At 44.1% G+C, this 24,949-nt stretch overlaps 3 protein-coding genes across 11 annotated transcripts in view; 2 read left to right on the top strand and 1 right to left on the bottom strand.

The window, feature by feature from the left end:
- The window catches only part of TM4SF19 (transmembrane 4 L six family member 19), a 34,372-nt gene extending 30,048 nt beyond the window's left edge, over positions 1-4,324 (top strand). For all 6 annotated transcript variants that reach the window (XM_056564446.1, XM_056564441.1, XM_056564445.1 and 3 more), the window contains one exon: positions 4,190-4,324. In XM_056564446.1, coding sequence (XP_056420421.1) covers positions 4,190-4,192 — 3 coding nt within the window. In that variant the 3' untranslated portion in view covers positions 4,193-4,324. The remainder of the gene's footprint in view (positions 1-4,189) is intronic.
- Positions 217-16,729, bottom strand: LOC130361444 (sialidase-4-like). 3 transcript variants are annotated; one of them, XM_056564438.1, is made up of 4 exons: positions 16,506-16,729; positions 5,532-5,738; positions 4,183-4,438; positions 217-1,683 (listed from the first exon to the last, which is right to left on the bottom strand). In XM_056564438.1, the coding sequence occupies exons 2-4, from the start codon at positions 5,730-5,732 to the stop codon at positions 641-643; spliced, it is 1,500 nt and encodes a 499-aa protein (XP_056420413.1). In that variant the 5' UTR covers positions 5,733-5,738; positions 16,506-16,729; the 3' UTR covers positions 217-640. The 3 variants fall into 3 exon arrangements, with proteins under 3 accessions (XP_056420413.1, XP_056420412.1, XP_056420410.1); XM_056564437.1 differs by lacking the exon at positions 16,506-16,729 and adding an exon at positions 8,700-8,771; XM_056564435.1 differs by lacking the exon at positions 16,506-16,729 and adding an exon at positions 5,986-6,122.
- Positions 12,447-24,949, top strand: part of LOC130361445 (galactose-3-O-sulfotransferase 2-like) — a 67,675-nt gene continuing 55,172 nt past the window's right edge. The window contains exon 1 of one of the 2 annotated variants that reach the window (XM_056564439.1): positions 12,447-12,568. In XM_056564439.1, coding sequence (XP_056420414.1) covers positions 12,528-12,568 — 41 coding nt within the window. In that variant the 5' untranslated portion in view covers positions 12,447-12,527. The remainder of the gene's footprint in view (positions 12,569-24,949) is intronic. The other variant, XM_056564440.1, reaches the window with a different exon arrangement.

The raw sequence follows: 24,949 nt of genomic DNA, 5'->3' as shown, positions 1-24,949 counted from the left end.
CAGCAGAAAATCCTAAACCACACCTTCACATTATGCGTCTATTCACATGGCAGCATTTCCACTTGTGGAATTCCATCTCAAATTTAAGCTCATAGACGTCTATGGGATTTTGCACTCCCATTCACACTTCTGAAATTCAGAAGTGTGAATGGGAGTGCGGAATCCCATAGAAGTCTATGGGCTTAAATTTGAGATGGAATTCCGCAAGCGGAAATTCTGCCATGTGAATAGACTCTTAGGTTGTCAAATTGTGATTTATATATATGTTGAGAGTGTTCATGCTGTAAGGGGAATTTGTCAACTTTTTACCCCAGTTTTCTGGTAGATAAAAGTTGCAGATTTCTTGCCATGTTTTGTACAAATATTTGCAACTTTTTTCCTTTTTGTGCTGTCTATGCCACTTTTTCAAAAAAGATCCAGGGCTTAGCTGTGAGATTGTGCCTCTTATAAGAACCTGTGCATTTTACGCAAATGGATGTGCTTTTACGCCGCACAGTGTATAGTCATAGCTTCGGGGGGATCTTTGATCTAATGTATTTCAGTAGGGGATACTTGACTTGGAAACAATGAAAAGCACTGGACAGGTAATACTTTCCCTTTATAAAAGTAATAGCCTTTTAAGGTGGCAAACATATTCCTCTTATACCATCATGGATGGAAGGGGAAGGGCAGGGTTAAAGGGCAGGTTCTGGATGACTTCATATAACGTGAACATGCTGAATGATATCTGTTCATAGGGAGATGTTATACCATTTTCATAAAGACAACCAAAGACAACTAAGGGTGCAGACGCCATAGCTCCAAGTTCTCCAGACTGTAGCTCTATATACGTTAGATCAGAGTAGGCACTGGGTCCTTCATAGATAATCCAAGGGTTGGTCCAGCTATCAGCATCTTTAGGGTACGGACTGAGGTAAATGCCCAAATTCATACGCCTCTGGGCACAAGTTGGATGGGAGTACAGAACCCAAGTAGGCAGCTGGAATTGGTAGTCAGTCTTTAAAAACCTTTTTTGCACTTGTATATCCGTTGGATCGGATGATGCTTGTTTCCTGTTATCGCTGCCCGTGACAATTGCCTTCCCTTTTGTCTGTTTGTGAACCATCACTTTACAGATATTGTTCTGTCTATTTACTTCATACTTTTCTTTACTGCTTTCACCTTTCTGAAGTAACCGATATACTCTCTTAGTTACTATATTCGATGTCTTAGCTACACTGATCGCATTCATAGGCTTCTGTAACAGTATATTTTGAGTATTAAGTCTCGAATTTTTTTTTAATGGAGCAGGAAAACCAATGACACTCCCATGGCATCCATTAGGTGTCTCAACCAGTTTCTCCACCAGTTGCCCTTCTTGGAAGACAACACCACCATCATAACTCAGAGCTTGCACTCTGAACCCTAAAGAGCTTCTGGCATTGCAATACAAGACATTGCTGCCATCTTCTTCATCCACTGACACCAACTGGCATTCTACTGTTTGTAGGTTTGGAACTAGGTCTCCAAATGTCCAGGTCTTCCCATGGTCATCGCTGTGGAAGGCAAACGCTCTTGGCGTAGTACGACAGAGTTTCCCAAAACAGTTTCTACAATCTATGTGATAGGTGTAAGCAGGTAAAAGAAGACGACCAGATTTTAGCTGGATACCATGTCCTGGTCCCAAAGCAAAGGTAGCCCACTCTGAAAACAGGAAATGTCAATTAGAATCACCCTCAACTTCAACAGTTTATCAGTGATTTTCTATATTTAGTATATACAGCATATACTCATTCCCACCCCCGCTTGTGGTAAAACAATAATAGCAACTAAAATAGGAACATAATGCAGATGATTAAAATGGAAAGAAAACTTTTTTTTAATTACTTTTTGTACTCTTTGCTCTAATAACTCTTTGCTTTTTACATGGGAACTGAGAGTCATGCTACAGTTTGAGGAATGTATCTTTATATGGAATTATTATTTAGTTGTATATTTATTATAAAGATCAGAAGTAAAGTGTACCTGTAAATTAACAAGAACTACTGACATGTCTTAGGGACATGTCAAAAGTTTTGATTGGCCAGGGTCTTAATACAGAGGAGAACAAGCGGGCATAAGTGTGCAGCAGCTCGCTGTACTTTCCGCAGTAATCTTTATCTCACTACTCTAGAGCTATGGAGTAATGTGCACTGCTGCATGCTTATTCCCACTCGTTCTGCTTATTGGTGCAGGTCTTAGCACTGAGACCCTCACCTATCAAATTTCTTTTAACATCTCTATGTCAAAAGTTTTTTTTAGGTGATAGTGCTCATTTAAAGGGGTACTCTGCTGGAAAACATTTTTCTAATCAACTGGTACCAGAACGTTAAACAGATTTATAAATTACTTCTATTAAAAAATCTTAATCCTTCCAGTATTTAATAGCTGCTATATGCTGCACAGGAAGTTCTTTTCTTTTTGAATGTATTTTCTGTCTGACCACACTGCTCTCTGCTGACACCTCTGTCCATTTTAGGAACTGTTCAGAATAGAAGCACATCCCCATAGAAAACCTATCCTGCTCTGGACAGTTCCTGACATGGACAGAGGTGTCAGCAGAGAGCACTGTGGTCAGACAGAAAGGAAATTCAAAAAGAAAAGAACTTCCTGTGAAGCATCCAGTAGATGATAAGTACTGGAAGGATTAAGATTTTTAAATAGAAGTAATTAAAAAATCTGTTTAACTTTCTGGCATCAGTTGATTTAAAAAAATGTATAAAATGTTTTCCAGCAGAGCACCCCTTTAAAGAAAACAAATTTTCCTCTTGTCCAAGCTAATATCATGGACAAGACAAGGAAAAGCTACCCAAAACTGCTCTGGTATAGAGTCCACAAAACCTTGAGGAATGGAGTCCACAAAACCTCTGAAGGTGTCCTAAATGAAAGTTGCAACAGAACTAACAAGTCCAACCATCAACTCTGTTGTTCACTGTCAGGATCAGGCAATGTCAGGCCCAAATACACTGGGTTATAGTGTGGGTGAACCGGAGTACCTTAGGTCCGGAGTAATGTCCCACCGAAGATCCTCTTCTATCTTCACTGAATGGCGCACTGGAGGCGGGCCCCATCGGCTGTATTTGCATATTCATCGGCGCTGATCTCCACGTCCTACTGCTGGTCACATAAGCGCACGCGCTCACGTGACCAGCACTAGGACGTTGAGAGACCAGCGCAGATAAATGTGCAAATACAGCCGACGGGGCTCAGCTCCAGCGCACAACTCAGTGCAGACAGAAGTGGATCTTTTAACACATCATCTTAAAGAGCCGACTGTTCACTTGCTGTCTAATATATCCCAGCACTTATCAGGTTCCTTTGTAGAGAAATGATCAATGTTTTTCACTTCCCCTTGTAGTGCCTTTATAACATGATATACGTGCATACCACAAATGCTTTTGTAGTATGATCACAGTGGGAAATTTTATTCTGGTCTCTAGATTATTTTCTTTTTTTATTGCATATATTCTACCTGTTGAATTTTGGAAGTCAGATGGAATAATAAACTCTAAATTCTCTAAATATGCCATGTATACTCACTATATTATGCATAGGATATATGGAACAAAAGTAAAGTGTTTCATTATTTGGACCATTAAAGGGGTTATCCACCATGAGGTGATTTTAGTAGTACGTATCTGCCAGAACTAGGTATTTCCTGTTGAATTTCGTTCTCTAAACTACACATCCCAAAGTTCCATAATTTGTAAGTGTCAGAGGTCACTTCACCCACACATCAGCCACCCCACCCATTGAAACACACCTGTGATCCCTGCAATGCAATACACCAGTGTTTTCTAATCAGGGTGCCTAAAGCTGTTGAAAAATTATCATTCTCCCACAAAGTAATCGCTCCACCCACTGAAACAGGACAGGCTCCCTCCTAGTGATGTCAGGTCTTGTCTCACTGCAACCTGGGAAATCCTGTGACATGATTGATTTTGTATGCTGTTAAAAATAAATATTGGGGCGATAATCACAGAAGAATTGTGAGAAAACCATCACACACAGGTACAGACACTATGTTATGAACTACACTAACTTTATAGCCCCTGTAGCATAGTCAAATAAAAAATCATGGAATACCCCTTTAAAAGTAAGTAAATTAGTTTTGGGGGAAAAAAGTTACTAAAAAGCTATAGTCATATTTACTCTTTTTTGTACCTTTTAGTGACTCTCCGATGACCTTCTGGGTCAAATCTGTGACATCACTCCATGTCCTGCCTTGGTCCGAGCTTGTTACATAACACAATTTTGCTAAATTTTGGCCTGTGATGATCTGGTAAGATTCTGTTGTCCTGCCCTGGACAGCAATGAAGAAAAGGAAGATCTGTCCTGTGAAGTCATCATAGATCGGACAAGGGTTCATTGAGCGGTGTCCTGGCAAATGGGCTTTCTCCACAGCAAACATATCCTCCCACTGCAGGAAGATATAATAAGCTTTTATTTATCTGTATATAGTTACACTACACATAAGAAAAAAACAATGTGACGTATAATATCCTTCATGTTATTCTGTTATTTACACTTTATTTTAGTTTTACATCTACGCTCTGCTGGATCAGAGACCAACTGAGAGCCACTTTTCTTAAAGGGAGACTACAGAGAAAAAATATTTTCAAATCAACTGGTGCCAGAAAGTTATACAGATTTGTAAATTTCTTCTATTTAAAAAATATTAATCCTTCCTGTACTTATCATCTGCTGTATGCCCCAGAGGAAGTTGTGTAGTTCTTTTCTGTCTGAGCACAGTGCTCTCTGCTGCTAACTTTGTCCGTGTCAGGAACTGTCTAAAGTAAAAGCAAATCCCCATAGGAAACCTCTCCTGATCTGGACAGTTCCTGACATGGACAGAGGTGTCAGCAGAGAGCATTGTGGTCAGACTGGAAAGAACTACACAACTTCCTCTGGGGCATACAGCACCTGATAAGTACTGGAAGGGTTAAGATTTTTTAATAAAAGTAATTTACAAATCTGTGTAACTTTCTGGCACCAGTTTTTTTTTTTTCCTCTAAAGTACCTCTTTAAAAAATAATGAATATGTATATTACAGCCTGACTGTACGTGTGAATAGACCCTAAAAGAGCCAATGTGTTTCCCAGCTAATGTCCTCTCATCCCAAGATATTTCTCCCATCGCTCCCTGCCAAAGCAATAGGGTTTCTAGGTTCCTGTGGGTGCAAAGGTGTTCTACTTTTCTGCCTACCAAGTTACAAACCTGGCTTCTATCCTGACCCCACTGGTCTGCGTGCCACCTGTCTTGCTTATCTGTTCTTTTTTACCTTTTGTGCCACCCCTATTTCCTTATAAAGGAGAACCCTCACACCCTTTTGAGTTGTTTTTTAGTTTATTATGCAACATCTGATTGTGTCGGTACTTGTACCCTCTGAAATGTAAAGTGCTGTGGAGGATGTTGGCACTAAATGACATATCAAATTTATGTAACAATCCAAGCCAAGAAAACTTTTAGAACTTTCAGAATTCCAGGTGTTTCATAAATCCATGCCTTCTGACCTCTACGTAGCTGTGATAAAGTATGCCACGACGCAATACTAGAAGGTTTGCATGGGCATCGTCAGGGCTCAACCTCTCTTCTGCGAATGCCAACAGAGTCAGCCAACGTGGAATGTAGAGGAGTGCCGGTACACGATATGTCACACCATTCTTCTCTCTCTCAAACAGAACTGTGCGAGCAGGAACATGACGGGACCCCATAAAACACTAAAAACAATCATAGAGAACACAGTTAATCTGAAGCAACATATATATATATATATATATATATATATATATATATATGAAAAGTAAATCTATAAATACATATGATAATAATGTCCATTGTATAATCACTCGCACTGCTCCCCCCTCCTTTGCTAGGCTGGTGTTGCTGTGGTTGTGGGATGCACCGCGCAGGTTCACAATTCTATCGATAAGTTGGGATGATGTGATGTGAGCTCAGTCCCCATACCTGTACTTGCAGGATTCTAATGCTGACTCTTTCTTCTTTACTACAACATGCATTTGGTATCTATAATTGTTATATTATTGCTCTTTTAATAACATTATACTATACCTACTCCTTCATCCCAGCATATTCCCATTATGAACCAGTATCTCTGCTACTCTATTTTATCTTCTGTACACCTCATATCAAAGCATACAAAAAAAACTGTTATATGTTGCTCAGTATCTCATCCTGATCATGTAAATATAATCTTTATGTGCCTATGTCCAATATTTCTCTTACAATCCACTTTATTTACTTGGAGTGATTGCAAAGTGAAAGTACTTTTCCTTTATAAGCAGGGGGCGGGTCCCTTTCTGTGATAACCACTCCCCTCCCTCACTGCTCTGGAAGCAGTAACCCTTTCCTTTCTGGTTTTATTATTCACAAACACACACACAAACTCACACACACACCTACAGCTTTTGCAAAACTACTGCCCCCAGCATGCCCACACATCTTTTTGAGTTGTAGTTTTGCAACAGCAGGAGGCATATGATTGTAGTCCCTCTGTATCACACACACACACACACACACACACACATTCACTTCATATATTCACTGACATACATATATATCCACACACATACACATATATCCACACACACATACACATACATGCAGGGACACTTACTTTTTAAACAAATAAATCCTCTATTCACCTGCTGCAGTGTGTTTCTGCCCCTCTCCCCCTTCTCTTCACACAAGCAGACAGTAAGTGAGAGCCCAGCTGCATTGTGTTCCTGCCCCTCCCCCTTCCCTTCACATGGCAGACAAGTAAACACAGGCAGTGATGGAGCTGAGAGCAGAGCAACTTGCTGTCAATCAGGAAATGGGTCCATGGCGTAGTGACACAGCAGTATCTCATCCTGATCATGTACATATGTACATGTATCCCAGGAGACAATGTGGTGTCCCGGTACTGTATTGCATACCGTACCTTGTATGGTGGTCCCCAAAGTCAGAGTTACTACGTTCAGGTAGGGTCCCCCAGGTGGGACAGCCCCTAGTCGCGATTTAAATGAACGATCGGATCGCCCGCAGCGCTGCTGCGGGGATCCGATCATTCATAACGCCGCACGGAGGTCCCCTCTCCTTCCTCCGTCCGGCTCCCGGCGTCTCGTGCTCTGGTCTGTGACCGAGCAGACCAGAGCAGATGATGACCGATAATACTGATCTGTTCTATGTCCTATACATAGAACAGATCAGTATTAGCAATCATGGTATTGCTATGAATAGTCCTCTATGGGGACTATTCAAGTGTAAAAAAAAATATAAAAAAATGTAAAAGTAAAAGTAAAAAAAAAGTGAAAAATCCCCTCCCCCAATAAAAAAGTAAAACGTCCGTTTTTTCCTATTTTACCCCCAAAAAGCATAAAAAACATTTTTTATAGACATATTTGGTATCGCCGCGTGCGTAAATGTCCAAACTATTAAAATAAAATGTTAATGATCCCGTACGGTGAACGGCGTGAATGAAAAAAAAAAAAGTCCAAAATTCCTACTTTTTTAATACATTTTATTAAAAGTTTTTTATATGAAAATGTGGTATCAAAAAAAAGTACTGATCATGGCGCAAAAAATGAGCCCCCATACCGCCGCTTATACAGAAAAATAAAAAAGTTAGAGGTCATCAAAATAAAGGGATTATAAACGTACTAATTTGGTTGAAAAGTTTGTGATTTTTTTTAAGCGCAACAATAATATAAAAGTATATAATAATGGGTATAATTTTAATCGTATTGACCCTCAGAATAAAGAACACACGTCATTTTTACCCTAAATTGTACGGCGTGAAAACAAAACCTTCCAAAATTAGCAAAATTGCGTTTTTCATTTTAATTTCCCCACAAAAATAGTGTTTTTTGGTTGCGCCATACATTTTATGATATAATGAGTGATGTCATTACAAAGGACAACTGGTCGCGCAAAAAACAAGCCCTCATACTAGTCTGTGGATGAAAATATAAAAGAGTTATGATTTTTAGAAGGCGAGGAGGAAAAAATGAAAACGTAAAAATTTAATTGTCTGAGTCCTTAAGGCCAAAATGGGCTGAGTCCTTAAGGGGTTAAGGTCTCTGAAGTCAATGGTCACCTCCGTGGGCCTGACTGAACTGTATAGATTGTTCCATCTGTCACTCAGTAAAGCTACCAGTTGTCCGTAACTTGGTGTCGGAATCATTATTGCCTCCGTGCCTAGCCCAGGATCCAGCGGTATACCTTCGGGTGGTATTGAGGATAAACCACGCACTGGCTTCAAGAATACAAGGTGTTAATGCCATCTGTCCTGCATCACACCTTCTATCACAATGGCAGATGGAATTACCCTAGGGGCAGATGGCATTAACCCCTTGTGTTCTTGACGCCAGGGCGTGGTTTTACCACTACACTACCTGAAGATCTACCGCTGGATCCTGGGCTAGGCACGGAGGCAAATAATGACTCCGATGCCAAGTTACGGAACAATGGCAGATTTACTGACTCAGACAGGTGAAACAGTCTATACAGCTTGGCTAGGCCCATGGAGGTGACCAGTGACTTTAGAGACCTTAGGGCTTGCTAGGAATTATAGTGGACTTGGACAATTTGGATGCAGGCCACGCTGACTTGAGACAGGATTACTTGGACTGACTTGACTATGACAGACTATGACTGACTTCTCCCCTTCTGTAGCTTACCAGGCTTTGACTTGACCTGTGGGGTAATGGACTTGAGAATCCGTGGCTGCTTGACTGACTTTAGGCCTCCTCTGGACTCCAGACAGACGCATAGGACTTGACCTTACTGCAACTCAGCATACAAGAGCATAAGAGAGAGAGCTAGCCCACCCAGGGCTTACATGGGGGAGACTAGGAAGGGTTCCATAGGTCACCCTTAGATCACATGGTCACTGATACCTCATTGGGTTACAATCACATGACAACAGGTCTTAAGCTATAATACATTTTATGTACATTATATGGTATAACATAGGCATTTAAGTGAGTAGGTAGAACACAAGTGTAGGGGGGGCCCAGGGGTCACTGTATGGAGACTGACAGACAGGGCAGCTAGGGTAAAGGGTTGCAACTCTTGTACTGGGCCACCACAAACTCCCCCTCTTAACAACAGCCGTCCTAGGGGCCCAGTCCTGGAGGGCGGATGAAATTAAAGTGGCCACTAGGGCCTGGTGATACTAACAATTCCTTGGGCATTGATACCGAATGTCCTTCTCAGGTCTGAGGAATTAATAACAAATAACTGGGGACGAGTCCATGTGGCATCGGTGAGAATCTCCTTTACATGCTCCTTTGTGAAAGTATTGATAATTGGGCTGGTTAGACATGTGAAGTTGTGAGTCTTGCAACTGCATACACAAACACATTTGATACAGATCGGGCTGCCGGAGAATTTCTACCCGAATTGCTGGGGCCCTTTGGCAATTTCTACTTCTCCCAGAACACTATGCACATTTCTAGACAATATAACTATATTACAGGATTACCTATACATGGTAACTCTGCCTCTATACGTGTTTCACCTATGCTGCAGGGGAACCCTCTGGCCAGTAGAGTACCCTGTACATGATGGCCAGGAAAATTATTAGACATTTACACGTTTCTGACCTGATGTATGGACTGGATAATATACATTTTAGCTACAGTCCTGACTAGACATGACAATTGACTAGTTTATATACAAAACACGATGTACATGACATTAGCATTATCTAATCTAGATAATAGACTATATATACAAAGGTACTATCACTCTTGGTACCTAGGTGGAAACTGTCATGACAGTAAGGTAGTGGATATGCTTCTGCTGACCTAGTCAGGATACCTCCTATATAAATTGCCATGGACAAACAGTAAATACTCCGACATTTTTGTACAAACACGTTATATACATTTATCACAATGTGCTATAAACAATATAGTACAACAACATTTGCATCACCTGTACAAAAATATAAACGGGAATATATGACTCTGTAATTATATAAATTTTTGGAGTACCGCTCCACAGTTCTTGTACATTTAGAGTTCTCAGTAAAGGATCACGGCTAAAAGCTGGGCACATACACTTACCCAAATGGTTACAGAAGTTCTTGGTAAGTCCACCAGGTGCTTTTCTTAAACGTTGCAGGAACCTGAAAAAAACAACAGCTCTTCACAAAACAAAGTTAGTGACAAGTAGCAAACTTATCACTTGTAGACTCTTCAGCCTGGGTATTTGCCATCCCAGCCTCGCCTGTCAGACTGCTTCCGAGGCTGGGACATATAATGGGGTCCACGGGACTGTGCCCCCTCCAATGGACTCACTCGGGTATTCAAGTTTACCCGGGATAAGGTAGACTAATGGTGGGGCTGATGGTAACCACCATTTGCACTGCATCAGCTGGCACCACTGGAGGAACAGTAGTTGGTGCCTGTTGGGCCGGCCAAACCTCCTCCTCAGCAGGAGTAGGCCGAGGCACTTTAGTTTGTGCCCACTGATTAGGCCAAACCTCCTTGACCACAGGAGTAGGCCTGGGCACATCTGTAGATGACTTGTACATGAACTTTGGTGCCATGACAGGCATCTCGGGCAAGTTGACCTCTTCCTCTTGGACGGTACCTCTGACTTTAGGTGGCAGCAAACCAAAGGGATCTGCTTCCCAGTTGTACGATGGGAAGTAGGCAAAAGGAATTTGTGTTGGATTCATCGGACGGGTCACCGCTGCCGCCCACTCTCCTCTAATTCTTTGTACAGAAGTGTATTCCACGATCTCCCCGCTCTTTAGAGAATGCAGTGGTAGGAGAAGATAGTCTCTCTGCACTGCCCGACGATTGACCAAGATGGGTCCCACAATGACGAAAGTCCTCGAGAGTGCCAAACCCCTGCTCTTTGTCGAATTTTACAACAGTGGCTCTGCGGCGTTCCAGGGATAGCTCTTCCCCTCGGGGATGGTCCAACATGCTAATGTACAGGGCCTCTAATGGTTTGGTGTCTTGCTGCTGCGCTTGTTGCTCCTCATACAGTAGCAGCTTCGGCCCATACGCCTTCATCCTTGTTCCCTCATGCCCTCTACAATTTCGGCCACCTGGGCTTTTCTCCAAGCCCCCTCCGACTGGGCCATCGGAACTGGGGGATGGGGCTTCCCTGACAGGGGAAAAAGGTGCTCTCTCATGTACTGGATCAGTCCTGGAAAAATAGCCACCAGGGCAACAGTGGTGACCAGGGACGTACTACAGACCTGGGGTGTTTGCTCTGGGCTAGGGGTAGAAGGAGGGGTAGAGAAAGTGGCCCCAGCCGGGGTATTCACTTCTGACTCCTCTGTATGGATCTCCGCCCAGGATCCCCAGGTCCGGTGGTGAGGGGACAGCCTCACCGGCAATGATCCTCGGGATGATGCAATCCCTCCGCTTGGGTATCTGGCCAGTCTCCATTGTCCTTGGGCAGCGGGATTTGGCCCCAATGGAGATTCTTTGTAGACTGTCTGCCAGCCCTTGGAACATGTGTGTCGCACCAACTTTCCGGGCCTCCGGCACCATCTTGTGACTCTCCGACCTCGTGCTTGCCTGTTCCGCCATGTTACTTCACTCACAGACTTCCGGCAAACTGAGAGGATCTGGTGGCGCTGCTCCTTTTATGCAGAGCTTCAGGCAAATGGCCGCCAGACGGAAGTGCGTCAGAGGTGCAGCGCTATCTTCCGCTCCCCCGGCAACAAGGGGCGGATCTTCACAGTTCCACTTCGGCATAGATACAGCAACATGCTTTCCACGCTCAGGGGTGGGACGTTGAAATGCGCGGGACATTTTTGCGCAATGCTACAGAGGAAATTCTGTTCTTTTTGGAACACAGTGCTCTCTGCTGACATCTCTGTCCATTTTAGGATCTGTCTGGAGCAGCATATGTTTGCTATGGGGATTTTTTCCTACTCAGCAGAGAGCACTGTGCTCATGATGTCAGCAGAGAGCTCTGTGATCAAAAAGAAAAGAATTTCCTCTGTAGTATTCAGCAGCTAATAAGTACTGGAAGTTTTCCACCGGAGTACCCCTATAAGTAGTAAAATAAAATAAAACCTATATGAATTAGGTATCCTTGTAACCGTATAGACCTACAGAATAAAGATATGGTGTCATTTATACCAAAAAGTTCACTGCATAGAATTGAAAGCCCCCAAAATGTACAAAATGGTGTTTTTTGTTTTTTTTTTCAATCTGCTGCATATTTTTTTTTTATCCCCTAGTAATTTGTTAAAGTATGGTGGCTAGGTGGAACACGAAAATGATGTCCTAGTTTTGCAGATGAAGCATCCATTGTTTTTTGAACAATGGATCGCTACCACTGTGACATTATGGGCTGTGAGAGTCAGGGCTGTGTATTCTAGCAATAGGAGAAAGAACTCCCCCTGCCAGACCTATAAGCACACACCCTCTCATTTACATAGTCACATGATGCTTAGCAGCACCTGAGGTAGGAGAGAATGGCCAGACCGTGTAACTACAGACAGAGGAGGACGCCTGTGTGCTTTGTAAAGTATGGTTCCTCTGTGTCGTCTACCTGGATTGTGGATCAGCAGGTGGGATTTCTCTGTATAAGTCTTTAAGTATATATGCCCTTTATGGGGTATTTGAACACTTCAGTATATTATGACATGTATTTGATATATGTGCAGGACTGGACTGGGTGTGAAAACCAGCCCTGGAAAAAATGACACACCAGCCCCATAGTGTTGTGTCTTTATACCAGCACGTCGTCATTTTCTTGTTCATAAAAGGTAAAATCATGCATTTTAAAGCATATTAGTTTCTGCACATTAGGTGCAGTATAGTTCCCCACATTAGGTGCAGTACAGTCCCCCCCCCCCACATTAGGTGCAGTACAGTTCCCCCCCCCCACATTAGGTGCAGTACAGTTCCCCCCCCCCCCCACATTAGGTGCAGTACAGTCCCCCCCCCCCCACATTAGGTGCAGTACAGTTCCCCCCCCCCCCACATTAGGTGCAGTACAGTTCCCCCCCCCCCCCCCACATTAGGTGCAGTACAGTTCCCCCCCCCCACATTAGGTGCAGTACAGTTCCCCCCCCCCCCACATTAGGTGCAGTACAGTTCCCCCCCCCCCCCCCACATTAGGTGCAGTACAGTTCCCCCCCCCACATTAGGTGCAGTACAGTTCCCCCCCCCCACATTAGGTGCAGTACAGTTCCCCCCCCCCCACATTAGGTGCAGTACAGTTCCCCCCCCCCCCCACATTAGGTGCAGTACAGTTCCCCCCCCCCACATTAGGTGCAGTACAGTTCCCCCCCCCACATTAGGTGCAGTACAGTTCCCCCCCCCCCACATTAGGTGCAGTACAGTTCCCCCCCCCACATTAGGTGCAGTACAGTTCCCCCCCCCCCACATTAGGTGCAGTACAGTTCCCCCCCCCCCCCCCACATTAGGTGCAGTACAGTTCCCCCCCCCCACATTAGGTGCAGTACAGTTCCCCCCCCCCCCCCACATTAGGTGCAGTACAGTTCCCCCCCCCCCCCCACATTAGGTGCAGTACAGTTCCCCCCCCCCCCCCCACATTAGGTGCAGTCACTGAGGACAAGCAGGAATCTGTACATTGAGGACAAGCAGGGCTTGCTACACAAGCGAAGCTCCATTTTGGTGCCCCCCCCCCAATCCTCAAGTAGAAAAACAAACCCACACCCCCCGCCCACATCTCCCACCTGCCAGCTAGCTGTTGGAAGACTAAACTCCCAACATGCTCTTACAGTGAGGACATGCTAGAAGTTGTAGTTCTACCAGCTAGCCAGTGGGAGGTAGATGCGGGCAGATGGCCGGGGAGTGGAGCTTCACAAAAAGTTGTACAAAAAGTAGCAGTTTGCACCTTTTTTTTTTTAAATGCTACAGCACGTTTTGTAAGCCAGGTCTGACCTGGCTTAAATTTGCAACTTTTTTTAAGTGGGTTTGGACTTGGACCAAAAATACACCCTGATATTTAAGAATAAGCAGTCCATTTTTTTTTTTTTTTTTTGTGGGGTCTGAATGCTTGGACCTCCACCAATCACCTCGCTTCAAGTTGCTCTCCAGCTGTTGCAAAGCTACAACTCCCATCATGTCTGGAGCCTCAGGCATTATGGGATGCAGTTTTGTAACAGCTGAAGGCCACAGATTGGAGTACAGTGTCCCCATCATCACTGCAGAACTTACAAATTACAGCAGTGATGGGACAGTCAGGAGAATACACAATGAGATCACTGACCTGAGTGATGTCTTCTCTGTTGTCGTTCCTTTTCCTCTGGTCCAGACACCAGGTCTTCTTCCAGCTCCAACTTCTCTGCAGAGTCTGAGGCCCAAACTTCATTGTCTCCTCACTATGTCAGCAGATCCTCATCCTCTGTATGACGACAATAATCATTATAATACTGTGCCCTAAATAAAATACTGCCACACACTGCACCCACTGAATATAATACTGCCACACACTGTACTCACTTGGTCCTAACCCCCCAGCCTCCCATCAATCATAAATATACACCCCCCTCCTCATCCTTGGTCCTAACCCCCCAGCCTCCCATCAATCATAAATATACACCCCCCTCCTCATCCTTGGTCCTAACCCCCCAGCCTCCCATCAATCATAAATATACACCCCCCTCCTCATCCTTGGTCCTAACCCCCCAGCCTCCCCCCATCAATCATAATTATACACCCCCCTCATCTTTGGTCCTAACCCCCCAGCCTCCCCCTCCCCCCCCCATCAATTTAAATATACACCCCTCCCCCTCCTTGTTCATCACCCCCAGCCTCCCCCCATCAATAATACATATTCAACACCCACCCCCGCCACCGCCACCACTTTATTCTTTTGTTCTCCTCAGCCTACCCTCCGCAGCCCATGCTTACCTTAATCACACGCAGATCCGTCCCGCGCTCAGCAGCAGTGCCGGGCTCCCAGCTTTACGGCGTGAAGACGCAGGGGGAATGACGCGGCACCTGACGTCGGACGTGACTCCCCTGTGCTCCCAGGGCTACGGAGAAGCAGTACAGCCGCAGGCAGCAATGAAGATGATTGCTGTGCTGCCACCTGACCAGATGCATCCACCAAGGTACGCCACGGCCCTTCTCTCAGCTGCCGTGCGCGCCTCCGGGGGGGATGGGTGTTAGACAGAGCGGGCGGACACAGAACGGAGCGGGCAGCAAATTTTCTGCCCCCTCCGGACTGCAGACCTGGCTGCCCCTAAGCGGGCGCTTGGTCCGCCTAGTTATAGAGCCGGGCCTGCTATGCGGGCCGCCTGTGCAGCCCGCTGGACTTATTTTCATGTAGGGGCCTGGAGCCCCTATGTTAATCCAGCCCCAAAGTGGCCCCAGGCCCAGCGGCCCACCGGGATAATTCCCGGTATCCCAGTAGGCCAGTCCGGGCCTATATATGTGACAACTTATTTTCAATTCTGATTCCTGCATGGATATCTAAAATAGCACTCTACTACACATTCTATTAGGCCGGACAAAGACCTGCGTCTGCTACATGGGTCAAAACGTTAACACGGAGATAAACCATGATTTAATTGGTTGTTGTTTTGTTTTATGTGTGTGTCATTTTGGCCTCCATTTAGGATGTATGTAGTAGGGTCTGATGGATGGAAAAGCGCAGCCCATGCAATTCTATTAAAGGGGTACTCCGCTGGAAAATACCTTATTCCTATCCAAAAGATCTCCGGGCTGGCGGTGGTGTTCGGAACATGGAAGCTTGGAGCTTCCGTGTTTGTGATGTCACGCCACGCCCCTTCCATATTTGTCTATGGGTGGGGGCATGACAATTAGTACATAGCCGCCACGCCTTTCACGAATATATGGACGAATATTCTTCTCGTATAGAAAAAAACAGACACTCGGCACTGCTACCCACTCAATTAGCAACAAAAGTATTTGTACCTCTGTTAGCTGATCCACGCCAGGTGGTGCTCTCTGTCTTAAAGGGGTACTCCGCCCCTGGCATCTTATCCCCTATTCAAAGGATAGGGGGATAAGATGTTAGATCGCCACGGTCCCGCTGCTGGGGACCCCGGGGATCACCGCTGCGGCACCCCGCTATTATTACTGCACAGAGCGAGTTCGCTCTGTGCGTAATGACGGGCGATACAGGGGCCGGAGCAGCGTGACATCATGACTCCGCCCCTCATGACATCACGGCCCGTCCCCTTAATGCAAGTCTATGGCAGGGGGCGTGATGACCACCACGCCCCCTCCCATAGACTTGTATTGACGGGGGTGGGCCGTGACGTAACGATGCTCCGGCCCCTGTATTGCCTGTCATTACGTGCAGAGCGATCTCGCTCTGCGCAGTAATGATAGCGGGGTGCTGCAGCAGCGATCCCCGCGGTCCCCAGCAGAAGGACCCCGGCGATCTGACATCTTATCCCCTATCCTTTGGATAGGGGATAAGATGTCTAGGGGCGGAGTACCCCTTTAAGACACAGTCCAATGCATAAACTTCAACAAAGTAGAAAAAAGATCAGGGCAACTCACCACATGCGTATCTTCAATCCTTCTTTATTCAAGACAACATAGGGAATACATACAGTGCAGGACACGGGTGGACAGTAGACGGGGGATGTATGATGGGGCTATGGTGCCGTTTCTCAGTAAATGCTTCAACTGGCCCACTAGAATATTTGTCATATATTCGCGAAATTCACATATTCGTTATATTCGCTTATTTAAAAAAAAATGATGCGCATATGCAAAAATGTTTGCGCATATGCGAAAATCGCAGTGCATATTTGTGAATATTAAGCTCTCCTTTCTATATAGGGATCTAATGGGCAAGTGCATTAACTCTGATTTTTTTTTTTTTTGCCCATTGAAACCAATAGGCCCATTGTGGTCTTTGGGGATCTCACGGTATGTAAAACTGTAAGATAAGCAGGAGGGTCTCAGCAGTATAGTGAGTGGGAGACCATTCGGTGGTTCTAGTCCCAGGGTGGGATGGAGTGTTACAGTGTTGTGGTTTAACTTTACTTTTCTGGAAAAGCTGCTGAGTTGCCCATAGCAACCAATCAGATCGCTTCTTTCATTTTTCACAAGGCCTCTGCAAAATGAAAGAAGCACTCTGGTTGCTATGGGCAACTGGACAACTTTTCCTTTGCACAGGTTTTGATAAATCTCCCCCTATGGGGGAGATTTATCAAAACCTGTCCAGAGGAAAAGTTTCTGTGGTGCAGCTGCCCATAGCAACCAATAAGATTTCTTCTTTAATTTTTAACAAGGCCTTTGAAAAATGAAAGAAGCAATCTGGTTGCTATGGGCAACTGGGCAACCTTTACTCTGCACAGGTATTAATAAATATCCCATTATGTTCCTTAACCTCCCATTCATTCATACCCAGCCTTACACATTACATCCAGTTTCAATTTACCCCAATACCCCTATTTGGTACCCCATTGACCTAGTTCACACGGTTCAAAGGCTTTCTTAATTACCAATTGACCTACATTTGTCAATCACGAGTAAAAAATTTAAACCACAACACTCTGTCCCAGCCTGGGACTCGAACCACCGCACGGTCTCCCATACACTGTACTGCTGAGACCCTCCTGCTTATCTTACAGTTTTACATACTGTGTGAGATCCCCATAGACCATAATGGGCCTCTTGGTTTCAATGGGCAGATAATCACATAGTTAATGCACTAGTCTAGCCCATTAGTTCCCTATACCATTAAAGAAGGGAGGGCTCAATATTCGCAAATATGCGCATATGCGAAGAGCAGAGAGGGATGGTCAGTGATCACTGTGATGTGTACTGTGAAAAAAAAAGTGAATATTCGTAATTGCAAATATATAGTGCTATATTTGCAATATTCGCGAATATGCGATATTCGTGATTAAAATTCGAATTGCGAATATTCGCGAGCAACACTAATCAAAACCTGTCCAGAGGGAAAGTTGACCAGTTGCCCATAGCAACCAATCAGATTGCGTCTATTATTTTTAAAAGGGCCTCTAAAAAATGAAAGAAGTGATCTGATTGGTTGCTATGGGCGACTGGTCAACTTTTCCTTTGCACAGGTTTTGATAAATTTCCCCCATAATGTATCTGAGAGTTCACTGAAGTCACTGCTACTCTGTAATGCAATGTTTTCCAAAGTGTGTCTCCAGTTAGTACAAAACTACAACTCCCAGCATGCCTGGACAGCCAAAGGCTGTCCGAGCATGCTGGGAGTTGTAGTTTTGCTCCAATGGCTGGATATGCAGTGTTTTGAAACCACTGCCGATGTCGCTGCTGATCTTTAGTGAATGGATAGGCTATATTCTTAGTGATGTCACCGCTAATCTCAAGTGAATGGGTAGGTTGTGTGGTAACGGGGTGTGATGAGGGAAGATGTTGTTACCCTAGGGGCAGATGGAATTAACCCCTTGTATTCATGACGCCAGGGCGTGGTTTATCCTCGATAGCACCCGAAGGTATACCGCTAGATCCTGGGCTAGGTACGGAAGCAATAATGACTCCGACACCAAGTTACGGATAACGGTAGCTTTACTGAGGATAGACAGATGTTAAAGTCTATACAGTTCAGCCAGGGCCCATGGAGGTGACCAGTGACTCAAAGACCTTAAGGGCTTGTAGTAGGACTGGACAATGTAGTAGGGACTGGGACTGGGACTTGTAGTAGGACTGGACAATGTTGATGCAGGCTGCGCTCACTTGACAGTTGCTGACAGGGACTGACTTGACTGACAAAGCTATGACTGTAGCTTACTTGCAGTTGACTGGCTGCACACTATTACTTGACCTGACTGCACTGGAGCTCAGCAACAAGAGCTCTAAGCTCCAAGAGAATGAGCTAGCACCACCCAGGGCGTATATAGGGGAGACTAGCAGGGAGCCCATAGGTCACCCCTGGTCACTGGTACCGCCTGGGTAATAATCACATGGTAAATTTCTTAAAGCAACAACACATTATATATGAAAATACATAGCAAAACATATATACACAGGAGAAACAAGTACAAGGGGCCCAGGAGACACTGAAGGGAGGCTGCCGGACAGGGCAGCAAGGGTAACACCTCCCGTACTGGACCACCACAGTTGTATTCTCAGTGATGTCACTGCAGCTCTCTAGTGAATGGATAGACTGTATTCTCCGTGATGTCACCTCTGATCTGTAGTGAATGTGTGGTGACCACGGGGTGTTGCAATGGATGTAGCAGGGTCGGGTGGCATTAACCCTGGGGGCAGGATGTTTTTAACCCCTTAGCGTTCGTGACGCCAAGATCTGGTTGTTTTTGGATGGGGACCGCCGACAACCAGCCCAAAAACTGGGTGCAATTAATGTCCACAGCAAGGGTTTTGAAGTAACTGGAACTTTTACTTAAAATACTCAGGAAATAGTCTTTACAATAATGCAGTTTCCTCAGAGGCAACTGGGACACAGGATACCTCGCAGGCTTGGACTTGTAGTTATGAGGATATTTAGGCAGACCAATGTGTTACTAATATATTCTTTAGCTGAGTAGTAGTCACTTGATTTGCAGAGATATTTGTAAGGGTGCATGCACACCACGTTTTTACTATCCAGTTCCCGTATCTGTTTTTTTGTAATAAAGGATAGGCAAAAACCGGACTCAACCGTATTAAACCGTGTGCACATAGATCAACTTGTATCCGGTTTGAAACCATATACGGTTTGAACCGTTATGTACGGTTTAATCCGTTTACACCCTAAAAAAAAAGTATACGTCTGTCAATGTTCGCCTTGTTTTTAAATAACGTTTTTCCAGAAAGAACATTCTAGAAGGTGGGTGGTGTTTTCGGCTTGCATTGCACATGTGCAATAATAAAAACGGAGGGATTCAAACGGATGCAACCGTACACTCATACGGTTTAGTCCGGTTCTCATTGACTTCCATGTTAATAAAAACGTATCCGGTTAGGATACGGTTGGTCAACCGGACCTAAAAACGCTGTATGCTCCGGTTGCGAACACGGCTGAAAACCGGGCCCAACCGTAAAAGTCGCCAAACAGACATAACCGTATGATGCGTTTGCAATACGGTTTGCAATGTTAAGTCAATACATTTGGTTTTCAATACATTTTAATACGGTTTTTGAAGGAAAACCGTATACGGGAACTTGATAGCAAAAACGTGGTGCGCATGCACCCTAACTCACGTTTTAGAAGTGTCTGCTGGATTTTAGGCTTTGGCCTAGACGAGATGAATTTGCAGTATACAGGACTTTGTGCTTTCTTTAGATCCAGGAACTAAGAGAGTGAAAATAGGGAATACAGCCCCTTTATATACTAGGGGGCTGGACTAAAGCCCATTGGTTGCTAGTGCCTGGGGTTCCTGTGCCCATGGAACTCTGGGTATATCACATGACAGTAGTTCACATGACCAACACTTTATACACTTTTGTACAACTTTATACATATGAACAATAGATACACATAACAAATATACATTGCATTTATATCAGGCAACAAGGGGGATCCCTATGGATCTAAGGGACTCTTCCTGAGGGGACTTAAGGATGGTACAGGACAGGTCCTGTACCGGGAAACCACAAATGGATAGGCTGTATTCTCCGTGATGTCTATACACTGACTGACTGGACAGTTTTGAGTGCTGTCTCTCTACTCTCTTTGGTATATTTGTGTGATGACCTATGGCACAGGCTTCTGCCATGAGCTGTGTGCAGAGTGCACTTCATGATATCAGCAATAGATGTACACCCTGATTGTATGGAGCCCCTGCCAGTCAGAGAACATCCTCTGCGGGTGCTCTACCTACATTCTTCATTACTTATCTTCCTCCATGTAATCGTCCTGCTGCGTACTAATCATCTGCACTATGACCTTGGATTGATTCTGTGGTGAGGGGTGTGATGTTATTACCCTAGGGGCAGATGGCATTAACCCCTTGTATTTGTGACGCCAGGGCATGGTTAACGTCTGCACCACCCGAGGTATGGCCGCTGAATCTTGGGCTAGGCGTGGGGCAAATAATGACTCCAATGCCAAGTTACGGAACAACGGCAGCTTTACTGAGGCAGACAGATGGAATAGTCTTTACAGCTCAGTTAGGCCCAAGAATATGACCAGTGACATATGAGACTTGTGGGCTTTCTGGGACTTGACAGAATGTTGCAGACCCACGCTGAATTTAGACAGATTTGACTGACATGACTAGGACCCGCTAGACTTCATCCCTTGTGTAGCTTACCAGGCTTTGACGTTCACCTGTGGGGCACTTTGTGATGGAAGCATGGCTGTGTGGTAAGGCCTTGGGTCTCTTCAGGACACCAGACACTCTCAGGTCTTGACTGTTCCTCAGCATGCTCTAAACTCAAGAGAAAAGAGACTGAACTAGCTCCTCCCTTGGATTATATGGAAACACTTTGAAAGGGTCCTATAGGTCACCACACAAGTACCTGGTTACCGACATCTTCCCTGCTTACATGACTTGGTAACATTAAATGGCATATGAACATTATAAATACTTTCTCATATATAACATAAGGCACTTATTAACCATTTGAGATATATACAATATGGGTGGACTCAGGGGACACTGAGAGAGAGTCAGCCACACAGGACAGAAAGGTACAGGAGTGCAACTCCCGTACTGGGCAACCACAATTCCCTTTGTATTTCTCAGCCTCTAATGATATTAGCAGTGGATATTGGTTTATACTTTTAGATTTCTTTACGTATGTTGGTTAAAAATATATACTGCCTATCAATGCATTCGTACATACTGTAGTTTATTATTTGAGATGATAATTCAAAGGTATTAGTTTTATTTTTGATGACATTGGGCAGGGTTCGAGGCATAGCTTAATGTAAAATGTTCACATTTTGGCCACATGAGTGAGGGGTTCTATGACATTGGAATACCAAGTAAATGGCAAGTAATTTTTTATTTTTCACATTTCTTATGGGCTTTATTTTTTTCACGTGTTTGACTTTGTATGTATACACTGTATTCCTTACATCAGTATTCTCGCCCTGCACATGCATATCCTATTCCTTTTTTTTCTCTTATGGCCTTGTATGTGCATAAACCCCTCAGATATTCTCCTATTACTATCCTGTGTATGATAAAATATGTATTTCTCTATTATCATTTATTACCCTTCACTTTAATTTATTTAGTATCTTCTGATTTATATCCTATTCTTGTACATTGTACTCTGCCTTCTCCTACTATCGACAAGATGCAAAGAGCATTTTGCTTCTTCCGTACATTGGAAAATGTACAACATAAATGAGACCATGCAAAAATGTAAGAGATGTTACACCAAGATGCTGTAAATGGGGTCATATGTCAGTCAAAGCAATAAAATGGAGATATTTGTTACGGCTGGAAGGCATTAGAGTTGACGACTTAAGTTGTGTAGTGACTTCTCTAATGGGCCTCAGCCACAAATGTTTTCCTTGTTTGACAGGAAGAATATTGCAGCATCCAGTACTAGTCATCAAATTGACAGAAAATGCAGCAAGACCCAACAGACCACATTATAAGTCAACAGATTCTGTTGGTCCCTGCTGGCGTCCGTCTGGTGATTGTTTTACTGTGTTGTGTTTTTATTTTTATAATGAAAACTACAATAATAGTGAGAGCATAGCTTCCAGAGATCTAGAGCGAGTGTGTTCATAAAAGGAAGCCACTTACCCTATTAATGTTTTTGGAGTTTAAGAGGAAACTGGAGTAACCAGCCGAAACGCCAAAATGGAGGACTTTACATAATGCATGCTTAGTAGGATAAACATTTGCCACCACACTGCAGTAATATTGTTTGGCACTTGGTCATTTTACTTATAGAAATACTTACAAAGGATATATTCTCATATAATAATCTTTATTTAAACATAGGTTAAAAATAGGAAGGATTCTACCCAGAGGGGGAAAGAAACACTAGGTGTCACTCAGGCAGCCATAGAACGTCTATACAAAAGATCATACTAACATAGTGAGTTGCACTTGAGAACTAGGTTACAATATAAAAACGTATCATGCATTAGGTCATCAGTACAAAACATGAAACCCTATACATTACCACGGAGTGACAAGACAGGCACCGGAGAGACACCACCCCAACACTGGCGTTTCGGCAAATGCCTTTGTCGAGGGGTCATATAGCATTTTATTTATTGGGTGGTTAAATAGTGCACTGTCACTTGATTTCTGATATACATATACCCCAATTCATCTGAAATATATCTGGTGTATTTTACTTATAGGATGGGCAGTTTGTTTAAAACAGCCTGAGGAATTTCCAATCTATACTCTATATTTCTGGATATACAGTATATACACAGCACAATAATGGGATGCTTTATGCTAATGTGATGTCTCAGTACAGGTACACGTTACTGTACTACCTGTAGGCCCTGTCAAGTTGAGTCCCTCAGGGACCTGGAGGCTCCCCTGCTAGGGACTCCCCTTGTTCTCCTGTTAATTCAGTAAAGGTACATACACTAGCTTTAAGAGCATAGATAGGATCCTTATGTCTAGATAGTATACAGGACCTTTGGAGGACTCAAAGACCTGTGTGAGTAAGCCTGTCACATATTATGTTATGCAGTTATATGATTTGTTACAACATGTATTCCCAGAGAGCATCAGCTTTAACCTATGAATAACAGCTTGACCAATGGGCCCCCCACTATATAAAGGGGTGGCCATCTTTAATTAGTTTTTTCCTCAGACTTTTCTGAGAGTAACATCACAGTCTTTGCTGAAGCAGCTACCAGAGATCTCCAGGACATGTGTTCAGCATCTGGAGTACCACGAAGCTACAACTCTCCAGAAGGTCTACAATTCTATGTCTGCTGTCACTGAAGTTAGTCAAGTCCTGTACATAGTACAAGTCAAGTCTAATTACAAGTAAAGTTTATTACAAGTATTGGTCCAGCAAGCTGTGAGGTCCTCTGGGTACTGGTCACCTCTCTGGGAATTCTGTCCTTAGCTGTGAAGATAATTACACCTGTCTTCTATTCAGTAAAGCCTCCATTTACCTGCAAGTGGTTGTGGACTCTTTATTCACTACTAGCCCGTGGGATAGTGGAGAATCCTGGCGTGTTGTGTTCAGGAACCCGAAAACCACACTGGCGTCACAAACACATAGGGGTAACACCATCCGACCCTGGGGTTAATAACATCTGATCCCAACACTCATCAACGCAATACCCGTGGCCCTGCCACTCACCACAGTGGCACACCACACTAATATCCTAATCCTTCCCCTGCACAATGTACTTATTATTGTGTATTATTTTAAGCATGATATACGCTACTTGTCATCCATTCTCCTTACACATATGTTCTCACGCTGATTTGTTCCATCGTCTGTGTTCTACACCGCATGGTCCTTAATGTAATTTATCATACTGTATGTAGGACAGCAACAGCACCACAAGAGACTTCCTTGTAAATGGAGCACTTCATAAAATCTTCTATCGTGGTGCTGTCGCCACCCTACATCTTTCAGTGATACCTTGTTGGGGTGAGATGGACCCAGCCCCCCACCCTAGACAACGTGTGCCAGGATCTTCCCAAAAATTACTGCATTCACTACTTCTTAAAATATTGTATCGTGTCATTATTGCCTATAGGTATTTACCAACGTTCTTTTAGGAAAAAAAAGTTTTGCTCAGAACCCGGTCTGCACAGAGACCAGATACTTGGAGCTTTCAACTGAAGTTTCATCCTCAATAAAAAACCCTTACTGTATATAGAATAATACATTCATCTGTAAGAAGAAGAAATCAGTTACCTGCAGAATACTGTGTGTTCTTTACACTGATCCGTTTGCTCCATCATGCAGGTTTTGCCCTCCTATTCCCTCTATATCCATGATGTAATGTTCTTTCATCTTCCAGGCTTTTCTACCTAAAAATAAAACCTAGAAGTGATGACCTGTGCTGACAGGGGACATTGCATGTGACCCAGAAAATCCCCCAGTCA

The sequence above is a fragment of the Hyla sarda genome, chromosome 3 (genome assembly GCF_029499605.1).
Source record: "Hyla sarda isolate aHylSar1 chromosome 3, aHylSar1.hap1, whole genome shotgun sequence".
Lineage (NCBI taxonomy): Eukaryota > Metazoa > Chordata > Amphibia > Anura > Hylidae > Hyla > Hyla sarda.
Note: the sequence above shows the minus strand (reverse complement) of the source record. Positions and strands in the feature narration are given on the sequence as shown.